The sequence below is a fragment of the Sceloporus occidentalis genome, unplaced genomic scaffold, assembly GCF_023333645.1.
Source record: "Sceloporus occidentalis isolate IW3139 unplaced genomic scaffold, rSceOcc1.0.p SCAF_7, whole genome shotgun sequence".
Taxonomy (NCBI): Eukaryota; Metazoa; Chordata; class Lepidosauria; order Squamata; family Phrynosomatidae; genus Sceloporus; species Sceloporus occidentalis.
In genome coordinates this window covers 27,945,686-27,962,303 of record NW_028316987.1, presented here as the reverse complement: position 1 = coordinate 27,962,303, position 16,618 = coordinate 27,945,686, and the positions used below count along the sequence as shown (strand labels likewise).

At 41.9% G+C, this 16,618-nt stretch overlaps 1 protein-coding gene across 3 annotated transcripts in view; it reads left to right on the top strand.

The window, feature by feature from the left end:
- CUNH7orf57 (chromosome unknown C7orf57 homolog) overlaps positions 1-12,659 on the top strand; it is a 79,106-nt gene extending 66,447 nt beyond the window's left edge. For all 3 annotated transcript variants that reach the window (XM_089532492.1, XM_089532493.1, XM_089532494.1), the window contains 2 exons: positions 11,035-11,150; positions 11,456-12,659. In XM_089532492.1, the coding sequence (XP_089388618.1) occupies positions 11,035-11,150; positions 11,456-11,502 (163 nt within the window). In that variant the 3' untranslated portion in view covers positions 11,503-12,659. The remainder of the gene's footprint in view (positions 1-11,034; positions 11,151-11,455) is intronic.
- The last annotated feature ends 3,959 nt before the right edge of the window (positions 12,660-16,618 follow it).

The following is a 16,618-nucleotide window of genomic DNA, read 5'->3' as shown; positions in this document are numbered from 1 at the left end:
TGTACCTTGGCACTAATATGACTAATCTCTTTCGTAACAGCCTCGAGCGATTCTTTAAAATCTCTCAGTTCTGCTCTCATATCTTTCTTTATATCTGCCCTCAAATTCTTGATCTCTCGTGCCAAGTTTTGTTCCATATCTGCCCGCAGTTTCTTTATTTCCTCCACTACAGAGGCTTGTTCTGTTGAGTATGTCCTTTGGGGGTAATTAAGTGAGTAGCTCTGCTGAGCAGCTGCTCCTTTTCTCGCAGCTGTTGCCATTTGAGCTGATTCTCTCAAGCTTATTCAAGATCAAATTCAAATATCTCAAAAGTTATTCAGCTTCAGTTTTTTGTAGATATTTTAACAGAGACAATAGACTGTTCCCCCCCCCCAAGGATTATCTCCAATATCAAACAAAGGTTTTAGTAGATGTTGATGTTCCAGATCACTTCTCGTACCAATTCAAACTGAATATTCAGCTTCTTACAAAATATAAAGTTCTTTTGGCTTTGGCTGTGCAGTCAAAAGCAATAGCAGGGGAGACAATAATAGGGGGGGGGAAACCCACAGATTTCTCTATCTCTTAGCAGTAAATGAAGGGGCCCTCCCCATCTATTCAACCTTTGCAATACATAGAAAAGCTCAATTCAGTTTCAAAGCTACACAGAGTTCTTTAGCTCCTATCAGTAGAGGAGGGAGCCATACAGCTCAATTCAGCTTCAAAGTCACACAGAGTTCTTTATCTCCAAACAGTACAGGAGGAGGCCACACAGAGTTCTTTAGCTCCAAACAGTACAGGAGGAGGCTACACAGCTCAATTCAGCTTCAGAGCCACACAGAGTTCTTTAGCTCCAAACAGTACAGGAGGAGGCTACACGGCTCAATTCAGCTTCAGAGCCACACAGAGTTCTTTAGCTCCAAACAGTACAGGAGGAGGCCACATAGCTCAATTCCGCTTCAGAGCCACACAAAGTTCTTTAGCTCCAAACAGTACAGGAGGAGGCCACATAGAGTTCTTTAGCTCCAAACTGTACAGGAGGAGGCCACACAGAGTTCTTTAGCTCCAAACAGTACAGGAGGAGGCCACACAGAGCTCTTTAGCTCCAAACAGTACAGGAGGAGGCCACACAGAGTTCTTTAGCTCCAAACAGTACAGGAGGAGGCCACACAGAGTTCTTTAACTCCAAACAGTACAGGAGGAGGCCACACAGAGTTCTTTAGCTCCAAACAGTACAGGAGGAGGCCACACAGAGTTCTTTAGCTCCAAACAGTACAGGAGGAGGCTACACAGCTCAATTCAGCTTCAGAGCCACACAGAGTTCTTTAGCTCCAAACAGTACAGGAGGAGGCCACACAGAGTTCTTTAGCTCCAAACAGTACAGGAGGAGGCTACACGGCTCAATTCAGCTTCAGAGCCACACAGAGTTCTTTAGCTCCAAACAGTACAGACGGAGGCCACACAGAGTTCTTTAGCTCCAAACAGTACAGGAGGAGGCCACACAGAGTTCTTTAGCTCCAAACAGTACAGGAGGAGGCCACACAGCTCAATTCAGCTTCAGAGCCACACAGAGTTCTTTAGCTCCAAACAGTACAGGAGGAGGCCACACAGAGTTCTTTAGCTCCAAACAGTACAGGAGGAGGCCACACAGAGTTCTTTAACTCCAAACAGTACAGGAGGAGGCCACACAGAGTTCTTTAGCTCCAAACAGTACAGGAGGAGGCCACACAGAGTTCTTTAGCTCCAAACAGTACAGGAGGAGGCCACACAGCTCAATTCCGCTTCAGAGTCACACAGAGTTCTTTAGCTCCAAACGGAACAGGAGGAGACCACACAGCTCAATTCAGCTTCAGAGCCACACAGAGTTCTTTAGCTCCAAACAGTACAGGAGAAAGCCATACACAACAGTTCAACTCTTGCAATGTAGGTTAAGGCTTCTTGCGACACAAGTGGAAACCAAACATAAATGCGGAGCTCATGCACTGCAAAAAAAGCAACACTGGGTTCTTTGACTCCTTACAATACAGGAGGAAGCCATACACATCTGTTGCTTTATAATTCTGTAGCTCTTCTCACAGCTTTCCAATATATTACAGGGAAATGGTTATTGTCCCCCAAACACTAAAGCCAATCCAAGCCTCTCACTGTTCAGAGTATTTATGAGAAATAAATTTAAGTACTTGCTTGTGCTTTATAGTATAGGGAAACTTGGTATCAGTAGTGCCCTCTTTCTTCGTCCCAGAGCTTGGAGGACCAGACTCTTAGTATCCTAGCAGCTTTGTTTGGCTTACCACCGTGTTTATAATAAAGACTGGCGCTGGCGGTTTTTGCCGAAGAGGCTGCTCCACGCGGTTGGGTTAAAGAGAGCTCCTGGCTGCTGGCTGCTGCCTTGCTCCTCCTCGGCTCCTAGGCAGCTCTTCCCCCGCCTCTCTCTCCCCTTCCTTGGGGACGCTGCTTTACGGAGCCTCTATGGGTCTCCCGCCGAAACCCCTATCTCTTGGGGAATAGAAGCTGCTTTGGGGGTCTTTGCGCTGGTAAAAAGACCCCGTTTTTAATGCAGCACCACCGCGTTTTGCGGAGTGTCCTCCGGAGCACTGGAGTGACGCTCCTCTCGCCTCCGCGCCAAGCCTGGAAGTCAATACACAAAACACTCCTGACAGATGGCCATACTTAAAAGCCTCTAAAGAATGACATTCCACCATTCTCCAAGGCAGCATAGGGGCTGTACAGATGAGGACAAAGGGGTGGACAGAGGTCTCCCCTTTTTCTCCCGGATTGTGGCCACGCCAATCAAATGGTGCAGCAACGATGCACCCAGAAAAAAGGAGCTGCAAAATGTGGCATTTTTCTCTGCCACTGCCAAGGCATCATAAGCTCCCTGGAGCAGCGCTGTAACATCCTTCGTGTGCTGTGACATTTGGACACAGCACATGAGGCATTTCATCGTCTCACATGCCGTGTAAATGGCGGCACACCAAGATGGCACCTGTGGTGCGCAGCAGGGCTCTGAAGCATGTGGACTGTTAGGAAGGATCGAATTAGGGGAAATTTTAATTAGCTCAAATATTTGCAAGAGGAGTGTTCTAACAATGCACACATGGGATCGTGTCCCTATGTGTATACCAAAAGTCACCTAGTCCACCCCCAGTAGAATGAGACTTGGATACCAATGAGGTGCAATTAAACTATGAAAATTTATTAAAGTCACACAACAAAGGGGATCACACACGCACACACACATTCAGTGCTATAGCGGGGAAGGGTGAGTGTGAGAAGCGAAGGAAGGAAGGAAGAGGCACCGCTGGGAATATTACCTTAGACATCTTCTCCAGGAAGCCGGATGATGCTTGGATGGATAGTGGATCACAGCTGTGGGAATGGGAAAGAAGGAGCGGCCGCAGTGGCTTAGGAGCTGAGTTCCGGCAGCCAAAAGCTAACTTAGCAGCCTGGTGACAATGAGCTTGGCTTTGCTCAGTGATTTCAGCAGAGCAAGCAAGGTGCTCAAGAATCTCAGGCTCAAACAACTTATTGCTCAAAAGCCCGAAGAAGGGCTAAAAACTCTGGGTATATATAGGGCTAAACAAATCCCCAGGCTATAGGACTTGCTAAACAAAGGTGTTGATTGCTTGGGCATTGATAAGCCAAAAGCTACACAATAGTTGCACAATACATGAGGTCTGACACCTTTCAGGGAGGCAGCTACCTTGATGGCCAAGCCATTAAGTTAATCACTGGCTCATTAAGAAGGAAGCCACAGCTATTATCTTCCTTGTGCTGGTCTCTGCGGATCTGGTTTTGCAACTCCCAAAACTTCCTCTGGAAGATTTTAAATCTATCTTTTTCTGAGACCATGGGCAGGGCAGCTGTCTATGTGGTCTCCTCGCCTTTAGGTTAATGGCGGATCACTGTGGGGTCAGTCAGGGGTCATAGCTTCAGACCACATGGCACCCAAAATTTTATATAAATCCATACTCAGTAACAGGACGCTCTGCTCTCCTGAGCCTTACTTTCGGCCCCAGGCCAGCACATAACACCAGTCTGTACCGGGCCATAGTCCACTGTGAAATAGCTCCTACTGGCAGGAAATACTTCCTAATGTAGAATCTATTTTTCTGTAATTTAAATCTATTGCTCTATGTCCTAGTCTTTAGAACAGCTTGCTCCATCTTCCATATGACATCCCATAAAATATTTAATCATGGCTATCATGTCACCTCTTAACTTTATCTTCTCCAGCCTAAACATACCCAATTTCCTAAGCCACTCCTCATAGGGCAGGTTTCTAGACCTTTCGCCATTTTAGCTGTCCTCCTCTGGATATGCACCAGCTTGTCAACATCCTTTTTGAATTGTGGTCCCCAGAACTGTACAGTCAGAAGGTCCTAGAGCTAGATAGCATGGTGGGAGCATCCCACCCCCTCTCATCTACCATTTATGCCAGAGCCCAGCAAGCGACCATCTCGTCAGTATCTTTTTGTCAGCCACTGGAACAAGTTCCCTTTCACAGTGCTTGAGTAGCTGCCCTCAAAACCTTCTATTTTTTTCCTTCTCCGTTGCCTTCTTTTGTGTTCCTTTTACATTTTTCTCAACCTACCAATCCACACACACACACACACAAATCTTTTACTTTACCTCAGGTCAGTTTTCTTCACTTCTTCCCCTCCCCCTGCTTTCTTCTCCATTCACCTTGATGTGATTCTTTATTCTGTGGCCTCTACTGCCTTGTTTAAATTCCATCCTTGTGACAGAAAGTTTTCTCTCTCTGACACACATGCTACAAGCCTTTTTTTGTCTGGAGATGAAACGCATTGTGAATAAGTGCCACACCTGCTGAGGTTTTACTTCACAGCCCCAGAAGACTTTGTCTCCACTGTTTGGAACAATCCTTGCATGTTTCAGATTTGGCTTCCCAAAACAAATCTCTATTTTACTCTTTGATGATAGTTGCAAAACCAAAAAAGCTGAAATCAGTCTTGATGGCTACCTTGACATCAACTACCATACAATGACTATCTCAGTCGCGACATTGACTATTATGACAATCTAACCTTTTCAGTGGCTGCTCCCAAACCCTCCCTAGGGAAGCCAGGATGGATCCATCCCTGCTGCTCTTCCGACAGCAGGTAAAGATGTGTCTATGCCGCCAGGCTTTCGCATGACAGGGATGCTGTTTTTGTTTAATTTTTTTGTTTTAAAGAATTTTAAATTTTAATAATGTCATGTTTTTAATTGTTTGTATTGTTTAATTAATTTTTAAACTTATTTTGCATATTTATAAAGTTTTAACTTAGAATATTTTAGATTTGTAAGCCACTTTCAGTCACTGTACTGGGAGGAAGGCAGGGTATAAATAAACATAAACATAAATATAAACATAATAATAATAATAATAATAATAATAATAATAATAATAAAATTCAAGCACACCAAGCCTTCCATCTGTTGCCATTACACCAGTGGCAATTTCTCTGTCAACTCAAGGAGACAAGTCCAGAAAGCAGCCCCACTTTAAATTTAGGCAGAAGAGATCAGCTTCTCCTAATGGCCAAATTGTGTTGAAAGAAAAAGATGGTGCACCAGGTGCAAAACTTAAGAAAAATATAAAGTCTACTAGATATGACTCTGTATCCTCAACCACCCAAGATCCTGCTACATCAATGGTATCAACTGTTTCCACTGTAGAAATGGCTTTGCTGCTTCCCTCTGTTCCATCGGTATTGACTATTGTTCTGTCAGTATTGACTTTAGGTACTGCTGCCTCCACCACCTATTCATACCGACATTCTCCATCTACTTCTGAGTCACGTTGGTACCATTCTCCATATAGACATCACCCAGGTACCATCACCTAGGAGAGAGGTCTCTCTCTTTGAACACGAGTGTTGAGGATTCCCTTTGACTCCTCAAGACCCACTAAGAATATAGAGAATTCACCTTGTACTTTAGTATCCTACATCACTCAATGAGAGTCATTGGAGGGAACATCCTGGCTTCTACAAATCTTATTCTCCATCTTATAGAGACTGTTACCATCACCAAGACTTTCCTCAGTGCCACAATTCTCCTTGTTGATATGGAATCAGTCTTTTGTTAGGTATTCTCCTTGATACCAATCTCCTTCTCCAATATGTTATTACCACTGGGTGTATATATACTGTGTGAGCCTGGGAATGCAGAAGTGATTTGCATGTGTATTGTTCTGGGAGGCTAATGCAAACGAGGATTAATGTCTGCTAATTGGTGATCATTATCTGCTGGGAAAGACCCTGACTCTGAATGGTTTCCCATTTGCATTTGCTGAGCATAGCAGAATAAGGACTCAGTGAGTATCTGTGTTGCACCATCTTTACCACTGAGGACTACTGCTACATTATCTAAGCTTCCTGAATCTCTGATCACATCCACCTGTCCCCCTATCAGTTTGGCTAGCATTGGTACCAACTTCTCATATAGATTTTCATTATATCTTTCTTTCACTCCTCTAATGTTAATGCATTTTCTTCTGTCCTTAATGTCCTTCATTGTATATGAATCTCTAACTTGTGATTGCATCTGTGTAATGTTTTGAGTTACTCTCTCTAATTCCTCTGTTTTTAATTCTAATTTGTTTACTTTCTTCTTAACATCTTTTACTTCATCTGATATTCCTTTTATTCTTTCTTTTAAATCATCCATCTCTGTCTTGAAGTCCTGTCTCAGTTCATTTCTTGTTTTTTTTATTTCTTGTCTTATATTTAATTCAATTTTTTTAATTGCCTCCAGAATTTTCCAGTTGGGATCTTTTGTTTTCATTTTCAAGGAGGGTCTACGTGGCAAAGTCTGTTTTTGCTCTATTTGTTGTGTCATTTTTTTTCTTTTCCCCCTCTTGTTATCATTGTCGTTCTTTCCATTTTACTATTTTGAGTGTCTTTACTATTTATCACCACTTCTTGTGCTTACTATGAGTTATTTCTTTTTTATGTTTCTTTTCTACCTTTATCTCCTTTTCCTTATCCTACTCAATGTGTCCCGTGTATTACTAAGACCAATACAGTCCTTTAATCTTGATTTATTTTGTTATTGTTAACTATATTCCTTCCACTTGCCCCTCCAGTCCTCTGGGGGGCGTTATATGTTCAACTACTCTTATAATTTTGGTGTATTGGCTTACTGTCTCTCTTTGTTTTATGTATTGCTCACTTCCTTTTTGCTATCTGTAATTGGTCTTTCCAACCTCTAGAGGTTGTCGTATTTCCAAGTGTAGGAGGCCAATGTAGTCCTATCTTGCTGTCCCTCTTTGATATTTAGTATGTGGACTTCCTTTTCACTCACTTCCTTTATTTTACATGTGGTATTTGACCTTGAAAATGCCAAATCATCTTTTCCCCCCTTCTCTCCTCTTTCCTAAATACTCCTTCTTCTTCTCCCCTGCCAACGTCTGCTTCTTTCCTGGTCCGCCGTCATCTGCTTCTGTTCCTGGTCCGCCGTCATCTGCTTCTATTCCTGGTCCGCCATCATCTGCTTCTGTTCCTGGTCCATTGTCTTCAACCTCTATTCCTTATCCGCTGTCGTCTGGTTCTAGCCCTTATCGTCATCTGCTTCCAATCCTCATCCACCTTCTCCACTGTCCACTATCTATTATCACAGTTCTTTTCCTTATCTCAGTGTCTTTTCCATTTCTTAAACTTTTCTTTTGTACCTCTTATCCTCTCCTTCCACTCTCTCCAATTACTTCCACTTTATTTCCTTTCTTTACTCTCTCTTTACTCTCTCCTTAACCCTTTGGGCTCTCCATCCTCCAAACTCTCCACTACTGCCGATCTCTATGTCCTCCAAGCTTCACGCCACCACCGCTTTCTTATTACTCCGTCTTCTCCTTCTTTTCATCAACTGAAATCGCGGTCAGTTATTTTATTACTTGTTTTGTAGTTTATTTAATCTTGACAAAAAATAAAGATGAAGTTAACTCACACTCTTAGTATGTCCACCTTATTTCCTTACTCTTTCCTCTTTCCCCCTGATAAAGTGTTTCTGCTGGGAATCTTTAATTTGTAGTAGCAATCTTGGGGCACTCTGTTTCTTCCCTTTTTCCCCTAAAAATCTGGCTTTCAGTGGGATTTTGATATTGCCCCTGCTTGCAGCCGCGGTTTTCCCGCTACCTCTCAGCTACCAGCGCCGAGTCCCTAGGGTATTTTGTGCCCTTGGGGACCTGGAAAATTCTCACTGGCCTCTGTCTGAGGACCCCGTGGGCCCACCCGAGTCCCCCTTAGCGAGGGTAGCGATTTTACTATCTCTAATTGCCACAAGCAGTGCCGCTTCACCACCTGCCACCGCGGTTTGCGACCTTCACTCCACCATCTTACCGGAAGGCCCCCCCCCCCTGTTGCTCTTCTCCATCATCTCTGATAAAGGAGAGATATTCAAATCAATTCTGTAGCTGCAAGCTCACAGAATGATCGCTGGTTTTCCTACTTCTGTGTGTCACATTCCTCCAACTGTCTGGCTCCTGTGTATGTGAAGTGACCCCAGAAACTTCATCTGTGTGTTCCCCATCCTGGGCTGTCTGTTCCATTCTGTCCAGGAAAACCTCTTGCTCCCTAATGTGCTGAAGGGTAGATATCCAGGCCTCCAGCTTCTGGACCTTCTCTTCCAACAGCCCTACCAATTTGCACTTGGTACAGGTGAAGTTACCTACATCCATAGGCAAGAAGACAAACATAGGGGACTGCAGCAGCTCCCTTACTATCCACATTCAAAAGTCTTAAGAAGGCACTGGAAAAGGACTCTGGGCTTCCCCCTCAACCCCCCTCCATTAAACACCCATGTAAAACCTGGCCTAGCCTGTTTACCAAGGTCTCTCACCTGGCCTGTTCATCAAGGTCTGTCAGGAGACTGGGGCTATAGCTTTATAGAGATCTACTGACTGCTAGCTCCTTCCTCAGGCAAGTCTCTGACTCCCACTGAGCAAAGCCCTCCACAAGCCCCTTAAAGAAAAAAAATTGAAATAGTATAGGAGAACCCCTCAAACACATCTTCCAGCTCACCTTCTGCTCTGTGATCTAAGTCTTCCTTGACTGTGAAACTTCACATGCCTAACAGTGTGCACCTCTGGCAGCAATTATAAAGACCTAGGCTGCTAGCTCCGCCCTCAGTGACTCACAGAAGCCCCATCCCCTCAGGAACAAACACACTCACCCAAGTTTGAAAAAACTCACCCAGTCAAAGATGGCCTCCCAGACACAGCTGTCCTGTGCAGGGACTGAACTTAAAAGCCTCTGGCAGCAGTTATCAAAAGCTAAGCTGTAATACATGGAATACAAACAACTATACAGCTATATGCTTATGATACAATTTAATTAACTTTGTCTGGTATAATCACACAGATTTTATATTCATACAAAAAGTTAAAACAACTACTAAACATAGAAATATTGGAAGTTATACAAAATTTAATTTCTGTAAAAATTCAGTCACTAAATTTTATTTAATACTTACCTGTTTGTTTCCCATTGTGGGTGAATGGGGAAATAGCTTATCACATGTTAACCTAGAACTGATAATTCAGAATGGGACTCAATGTATATTGAAGTTTAGTTCAAGCCTTAAAGAAAATTTAAAATGGTCTATCAGTGGTACTTTTCCCCTTAGGGAATCCTGGGATACATTGTGGCACTAGAGCTCCCTGGCAGAGAAAGTGAAACATCTCACAAAACTACAGATCCCAGAATTCTATAGCATTGAGTGTCAAGCTGCATTAATTCTGCAGTGTAGAAACAGCCTAAATTATGGAAGGCAAGAGAAGCACTTTTGTTCAAGGATTGTCTGGAGAACACATGGCATGGGTTGAATTGATTAATTTTAACATACAAGAAGAGATAATATTTGCAGCCAGAGAGCAGTGGGGTATTTTTATTAAAATACTAGAAATTTATTTTAATAATAATAATAATAATAATAATAATAATAATAATAATTTTATTTATATTTTCCCGCCTCTCCAGATGGATCAAGGTGGGATTACAAACCAGTAAAAACACATACAAAACGCATCAATAAAATATAATAACAATAATAATTCCATTAAAAATTAACTCATTGTTATATGTCAGATTGTCTTGCTTCCCTCCCAGTATTTTTTATTATTATTATTCTACAAGTACCTATCTGAGAGATAGGAACATTAATAAGAAATAGTTAGTGCATTTAGAAGATTATATTTTTTATTCAGTTTCAGGGGAAATTCACTATTAAGTTAAATTCCATCTAGGAAATGCAAAATTTGTTAGACTTTTGACACTAATTAATTAATTAATAACATTATTAATAACTTGATTCTAGATGCGGAATGCTAAAATTCCAACTTAATGCTGAAATTCAAACTTAAGTGAATCACCTTAATTAAAAAATAAATTTAATGAATTTGCTCATTTACATAAGAACATTTTTAATTTAAATGATACTGATTTTTTTTACTACATTCTTCCTATGTGTGTACACTTGACAGGTTTGTTTTTATTTCAAAAAGGGTAGTGATCTTTTGAGCAATTAAAAAAAAATAAACCCCCAGGAAGTCTCATTCATCTAAACCCACCTAAAAGATTTCTTTGGATTCCAGCTACTGCTACATGTATGAGCGGCCACTGAGAAGCTGTAAATATCAGCAGATTCCTAGTATACACACAAGAAACCACTGCATCCATTTAGCTCATGCTAAAATAAAAGCCAGTTGGTCTTTTTCTTCTCCCCCTCCTTTTTATGATATTTTCCATATATACCTTCTTAGGAAAAGTAGTGAAAAGTACTTGTAAGCTTTATTATTATTATCATTATCATTATTATGGGTTCTGCAGTTCATTTCACTCTATTTAACTGTGTTGTTAATAATTATGGGAAGAAGACTTTTTATTGGTGCTGGGTATAACTAATATTTACCATATTTACTTTAATGTTCTGCTTTAAAAAGTTACTGATTCTTGTTTGTACATTAAACAGATTTAAAATGAATTATTTCATGATAATACAAGTGAAAAGGGTCTGTTAAAGCTTAATTCTGCTTTGTTGTTTTCTGTTTGTAAGGCCTGTTCACAAAAAAAATGAACCTGTTAACTTCAGTAAACTGATAAGCAGTGGTTATGGAGATGACTGGTTTCAGCAGCGTGATGAGTGGGAGAAAAAGACATCTCAACCTTATGGTAAAGTACTGCAATGCCTTTATTTTAAAAAATAAACTTTATAGTTATTGGAAAGAATCAGCAAAAGTAGACCTATGCAAATCTCTGTTAAAACCATTAAACTGGTTTTTTGTTTGTTTGTTTGTATGTTTGTTTTAGTTAGAGCAGGAACAGACCAGCTTTAAAAGACGCTGCTTGAGCAGCTTGGGAGCACAGCATGCAGGAAGATAGGAATGGAGGACAAACATGTGTAACAGGGGCAAATTCATATTTAAAGCCTATGTTTTAGAAAGAATATCAATTTTTTCTCATCTCTTCTGTTGCAGATTCAGAGACATCCCAGCCAGAATCAACACAAACAGACAATGAGTAAAAGCTGATACTTCATAGAATTGCCACACATTCTGTTGCTATTTCAAAACAGCACAGCATGCAGTACATCTTAAGAAGCAAGCTTCAGTAGTTAAAATTTGATGTTACATTATGTGACTCTATACATGATATTTAAAGAATGGGCCACATTCCTCCCTTTTTGTTCAGTAAGTTTGCAACTGACATGAATATGGCCCAACAAGCTTTTGAAGTCTACATGCTTTCCTCCTGCTGTTACATGGCTTAGTCAGTTTCTTCAGGTTCTCTCTCTTTCTAATGCCATTTATCACCAACTCCTGGCAAGATTTCACAACCTAGTTTTTGAAAGCGATTTCCAGTGGTTCAGGTGTTCTTAAAGCCACGGGATCCAGTTAATACATTCTATATTATATCACTAAACTATTGGAGAGAGTAATGGAAGAAAACTATAAGAGTAAGTTGAGTAAGCTTTGCAATGCTAAACTGTTATTATTATTATTATTTTTGTTTTCAAGTGTTGTATGGGTAAGTAAAAGCATTCTAGTAATATTATATAGAATTTAAAATTTATATTGGCACTGAAATTATTATTCTGAATGCTGGGTTGTATTGATAGTTTCCAACATCATTCTTATTTTATTTTGATTTATACCCCACATCATATATAATTACTTTCTGCTTGAATAAATATTATTCAAAAATGGAAAATTGTCGCTTCATTTAAAAATATTTTATTTCAACTTTGTACAAAAAAGACAAAATTTAACCCCCAAAAATGATAACATCAACACAAACAAAAACGTTTTTTAAAAAACCAAAGGAGTCTAAGAACAACCCTAAAAAATTATTTTAAAAAGAATTCAAAGAACAATAAAAATATAAAACAACAAAGACAACAAAGTATCCCACCTCACCCCATCCTGACTTTATCATATTAATTCTCTTCTCTAGATGACAACTTTTTATAATTACTATTAATCTATTACTATGAATATACTAGTAGTAATACAAAAATCAAATATATAGAAGAGGTTACTTTTCCTTAAATATCAGTTCCTTTATACACACAGTCTCAAAAAATTTTCTTCATAAATATTAACAATGGCTGCCATATACTTTAATATGCTTGTGTGGAATTTCTTTTTATCAGATTTGTTAATTTATCCACTTCCATTTAATAAATTTACTCTAACCATTCTCTGATATGTGGAATCTTCTTCTACTACCAACATTTGACATAGATTAATCTTGCCACTGTAACCAAATAACAATTTTTTTTCTTCTCTCTGTGTTATTTTCTATTTCAAGAGCAATAATTGAGGTCTAAGTATTATATTTGTCTTTAGATTCTTCTGAATCTTGCCATTCATTTTTAATCATTACAATCATGCTTTTCTGCAGGTCCACCAACGATGGTAGAAGGAATCCACCTGGTGTTTTTTTCCCCACTCCCATGATTTATTATTTACATTCTCATATATTCTTGCCAATTTATCAGGGGACGTGTAGAAGGGAACACGGTAGATATAGCATTTTGATTTCAGTAAGGCCTTTTACAAGGTCCCCCATGACATTCTTGCAAACAAGACAATACAACTGTTTAAATGTATTTGTAATTGGTTGACTGGCCAAACCCAAAGGGTGCTCAGCAATGGCTCCTCTTCATCCTGGAGAGAAGTGACTAGTGGCATGCCACAGAGCTCTGTCCCAGGCCCAGTGCTATTCAATATCTTTGTCAATTACTTGAATGAAGGAATAGTAGACATGCTTATCAAATTTACAAATGACACCAAATTGGGAGGGGTAGCTAATATCCTAGAGGACAGGATAAAATGCAAAATGACCTTAATAGATTAGAAAGCTGGGCCAAAGCTAACAAAATGAATTCCAACACAGAGAAATGTGTACTGCATTTAGGCCAAAAAAATTGAAATGCATAGATATAAGATGGGAGACACCTAGCTGAACAAGACTATGTGTAGAATCCTACTAGACCACAAGTTGAACATGAGTTAACAGTGTGATGCGGCATCTAAAAAGGCCAATGCAATTCTAGGCCGCATCAATAGAAGTAAAGTGTCTAGATCAAAGGAAGTAATAATGCTACTCTATTCTGCCTTGGTCAGGCCTCAGCTAGAATACTGTGTCCAGTTCTGAGCACCACAATTCAAAAAGGATAATGAAAAGCTGGAGCATGTCCAGAGGAGGGTGACCAAGGTGAATGGTCTGGAAAGCATGCCCTACGAGGAGAGACTTAGGAAGCTGTGTATGTTTAGCCTGGAGAAGAGATGATTAAGAGGTTATATAATAGCCTTGTTAAAATATTTGAAGGGATGTCAAATTGAGAGTGGAGCAAGCTTGTTTTCTGCTGCTCCAGAGAATAGGACCTGGATCAATGGATGCAAGTTCCAGGAAAAGAGATTCCACCTCAACATTAGGAGGCACTTCCTGACTATGAGAGCTGGTCAACAGTTGAACACACTCTCTCGATGAGTGGTGGAGTCTCCTTCCTTGGAAGAATTTAAGCAGAGGCTGCATGGCAAGGTGTTGGGGCTGGATGGTCCTTGTGGTCTCTTCCAACTCTATGATTCTATGATTCTATTCTATGTACCATCAGGATGGATGACTAAGAAACATTCAACTGAGTTAACTTTTAAACGAAACATGTATAAGAAATGGGCAAATGGGGAAATCACCAAAGGAGAATTCAAACAAATAGCAAGCACATGTAGGGGTAAAGTCAGAAAAGCTAAAGCGCAGAATGAACTCAGGTGTGCTAGAGAGGTTAAGAACAATAAAAAGGGCTTTTTTAGATATGTCCGCAGCAAAAGGAAGAAGAGGGAAATGATAGGGCCACTCCATGGAGAAGATGACAAAATGCTAACGGGACAGAGAAAAGGCAGAATTACTCAACACCTTCTTTGCCTCAGTGTTCTCAGAAAAGGCAAAGGGTGCTCAACCTGAGGGAAATGAAGCAGAGGACAGAATAGGGGAAATTCAGCAGAGAATAAGGAAAGAGATAGTACAGGAATATCTGGTTAATCTAAATGAATACAGTGGGCCCTTGGGTTCCAAGATCCTTCGTGTATAACAAAATCTGTGGTTGCTCAGATCCCATTAAATATAATGACATAGCAAAATGGTGTCCCTTATAAAAAATGGAAAATCAAGGTTTTATATTTGAAAATTATACTTTTTTGGAACATTTCCAAACCGTGGATGATTGAACCCGTGTTTAAAAATTTGGTGTATAAGAAGAGCCAACTGTATAAATCTCCACGACCTGATTAACTACATCCAAGAATATTAAAAGATCTGGCAAGTATAATATTGGAGCTATTGGCAATGCTCTTTTAGAACTCCTCGAGAACAGGAGAAGTCCCAGCAGACTGGAGGAGGGCAAATTTTGTCCACTTCTTCAAAAAAGGGGAAAAAAGAGGATCCCAACAATTAACATCCAGTTAGTCTGACATCTATACCAGGAAAGATTCTTGAGCAGATCATTAAACAGAGAGTCTGTGAACATCTAGAAGGAAATTCCATAGTCACAAAAAGTCAACATGGGTTTCAGAGGAACAAGTCATGCCAGACTTGTTCTCTTTTTTTGATAAAATTACCAGCTTGTTAGATGAAGGAAATGCTGTGGATATAGTTTCTTCTTCGTGGTCTCTGCGAATCACACAAATGGGTTTATTCTGCGCCTGCGCAGCAATCCTCGGAAACTTCTAGAATCTCTAGGCAGAAAGTAATGTATCTTTCTGCAACTTTTTGGCAGTAGCTCCGCCCACCCGTATATAAGGCCCCTGGTGGCCCGCTCCTCTTCAGTTCCTTCATTCCGCCGCGCTAAGCAGCTCGAGGAACTTCGCTAGCATTTGCTTGCTCTTCTCTTGGAATCTCTGGCATTTTGACCTTCTAAAGGACTTTCACTAACAATTCTTTCGGACTTTCCCTTGGACAGATGACTTTCTGATTTACGGCTTGACTTCGGACTGGTAACGGACTTCTCTTACCATGGCCTCTTTCAAGCAATGGCCCACTGCAAGGCCATGTCTGCCCAAGCCCTCAAGAACCGGGACCGGACACTCAAGGCCGCCCTCTACGAGAGGGTTCTCAGCCAGCCTGGCGGCTCTGGAGCTTCTGGGGAAGCGGATGCCCCCAAAGCCCCTAAAAAAAGAGGGGGAAAACGCTCCGACCGGGACAAGAAGCGGGCTCGCTCGTCCTCGCCGCCCACTAAGAGCCGCCGTAAGGGGCCCCCAAGCACAGTCTCAGTGCCTCCGCCTGAGTCGAGGCCAGTACCGTCGACATCGCCTGTTCTTGAGCCGGTGAAGACCCCGACTCCGTCTATACCGGCCTCCTCCCGGACGGTGCCACTCGAGCCCAGAGTCTTTCTCACCAGTCACCTCTCTGTACCGGCAGACAGCCTACAGATTGTGCATGTGGACTCTGAATCGGAGGGAGAGCTTCAGGACTCCTACGCTCCATTCTCCCCTCAGAGGCCGAGGTCAAGATCTCCCTCGCCCTCGCCAAGGAGACAGCCGCGCTCTGCCTCACGGGACCGGGCCACACTAGGTACCGAAGCCGACGAGGCTCTGGCTGCACACCATGGTGCTCCTACAGACCATGATCGGGACCTCTTCCAGGCGTTCCCGGATCTCGTCCACGACCAGCGTACGGGACAGTACCTCATCCCGGTTGACCCGTCCCGCCTGCGTTGGGACCTCCATGCTCACACTCGAGCCCGTCTTCCGGATGATGACACCTCCCGCCGGGACGACCGGGACGACCTCGGGACATCCGACCCTCTCATCAGGTGGCAGAGCCCATCACCCTCGAGGTCCGGCTCGGGCTCTCCTCGTTCCGTGTCCCCTGTTTCGGACAAGGACGCCCCGTTTGTGCCTCAAGGCCCTTCCGTCCCTTCACCCACGGATGACGTTCGGGCCTTTGCAGACAGAATCATACGGATGGCTGATGCCCTCAAGCTGGAGGTCGCCCATCCTGAAGATGATGCTCTCGACCTGGTGGAAAGGAGGATCCACGGCTCTGCCCCGGCTCCACCAGCCCTAGCTTACCTCCCGTCCCTAGAGAAGATCGCCAAGTGTTCTTGGGACGCCCCAGCCACCATCCCGTCAACTTCGCGC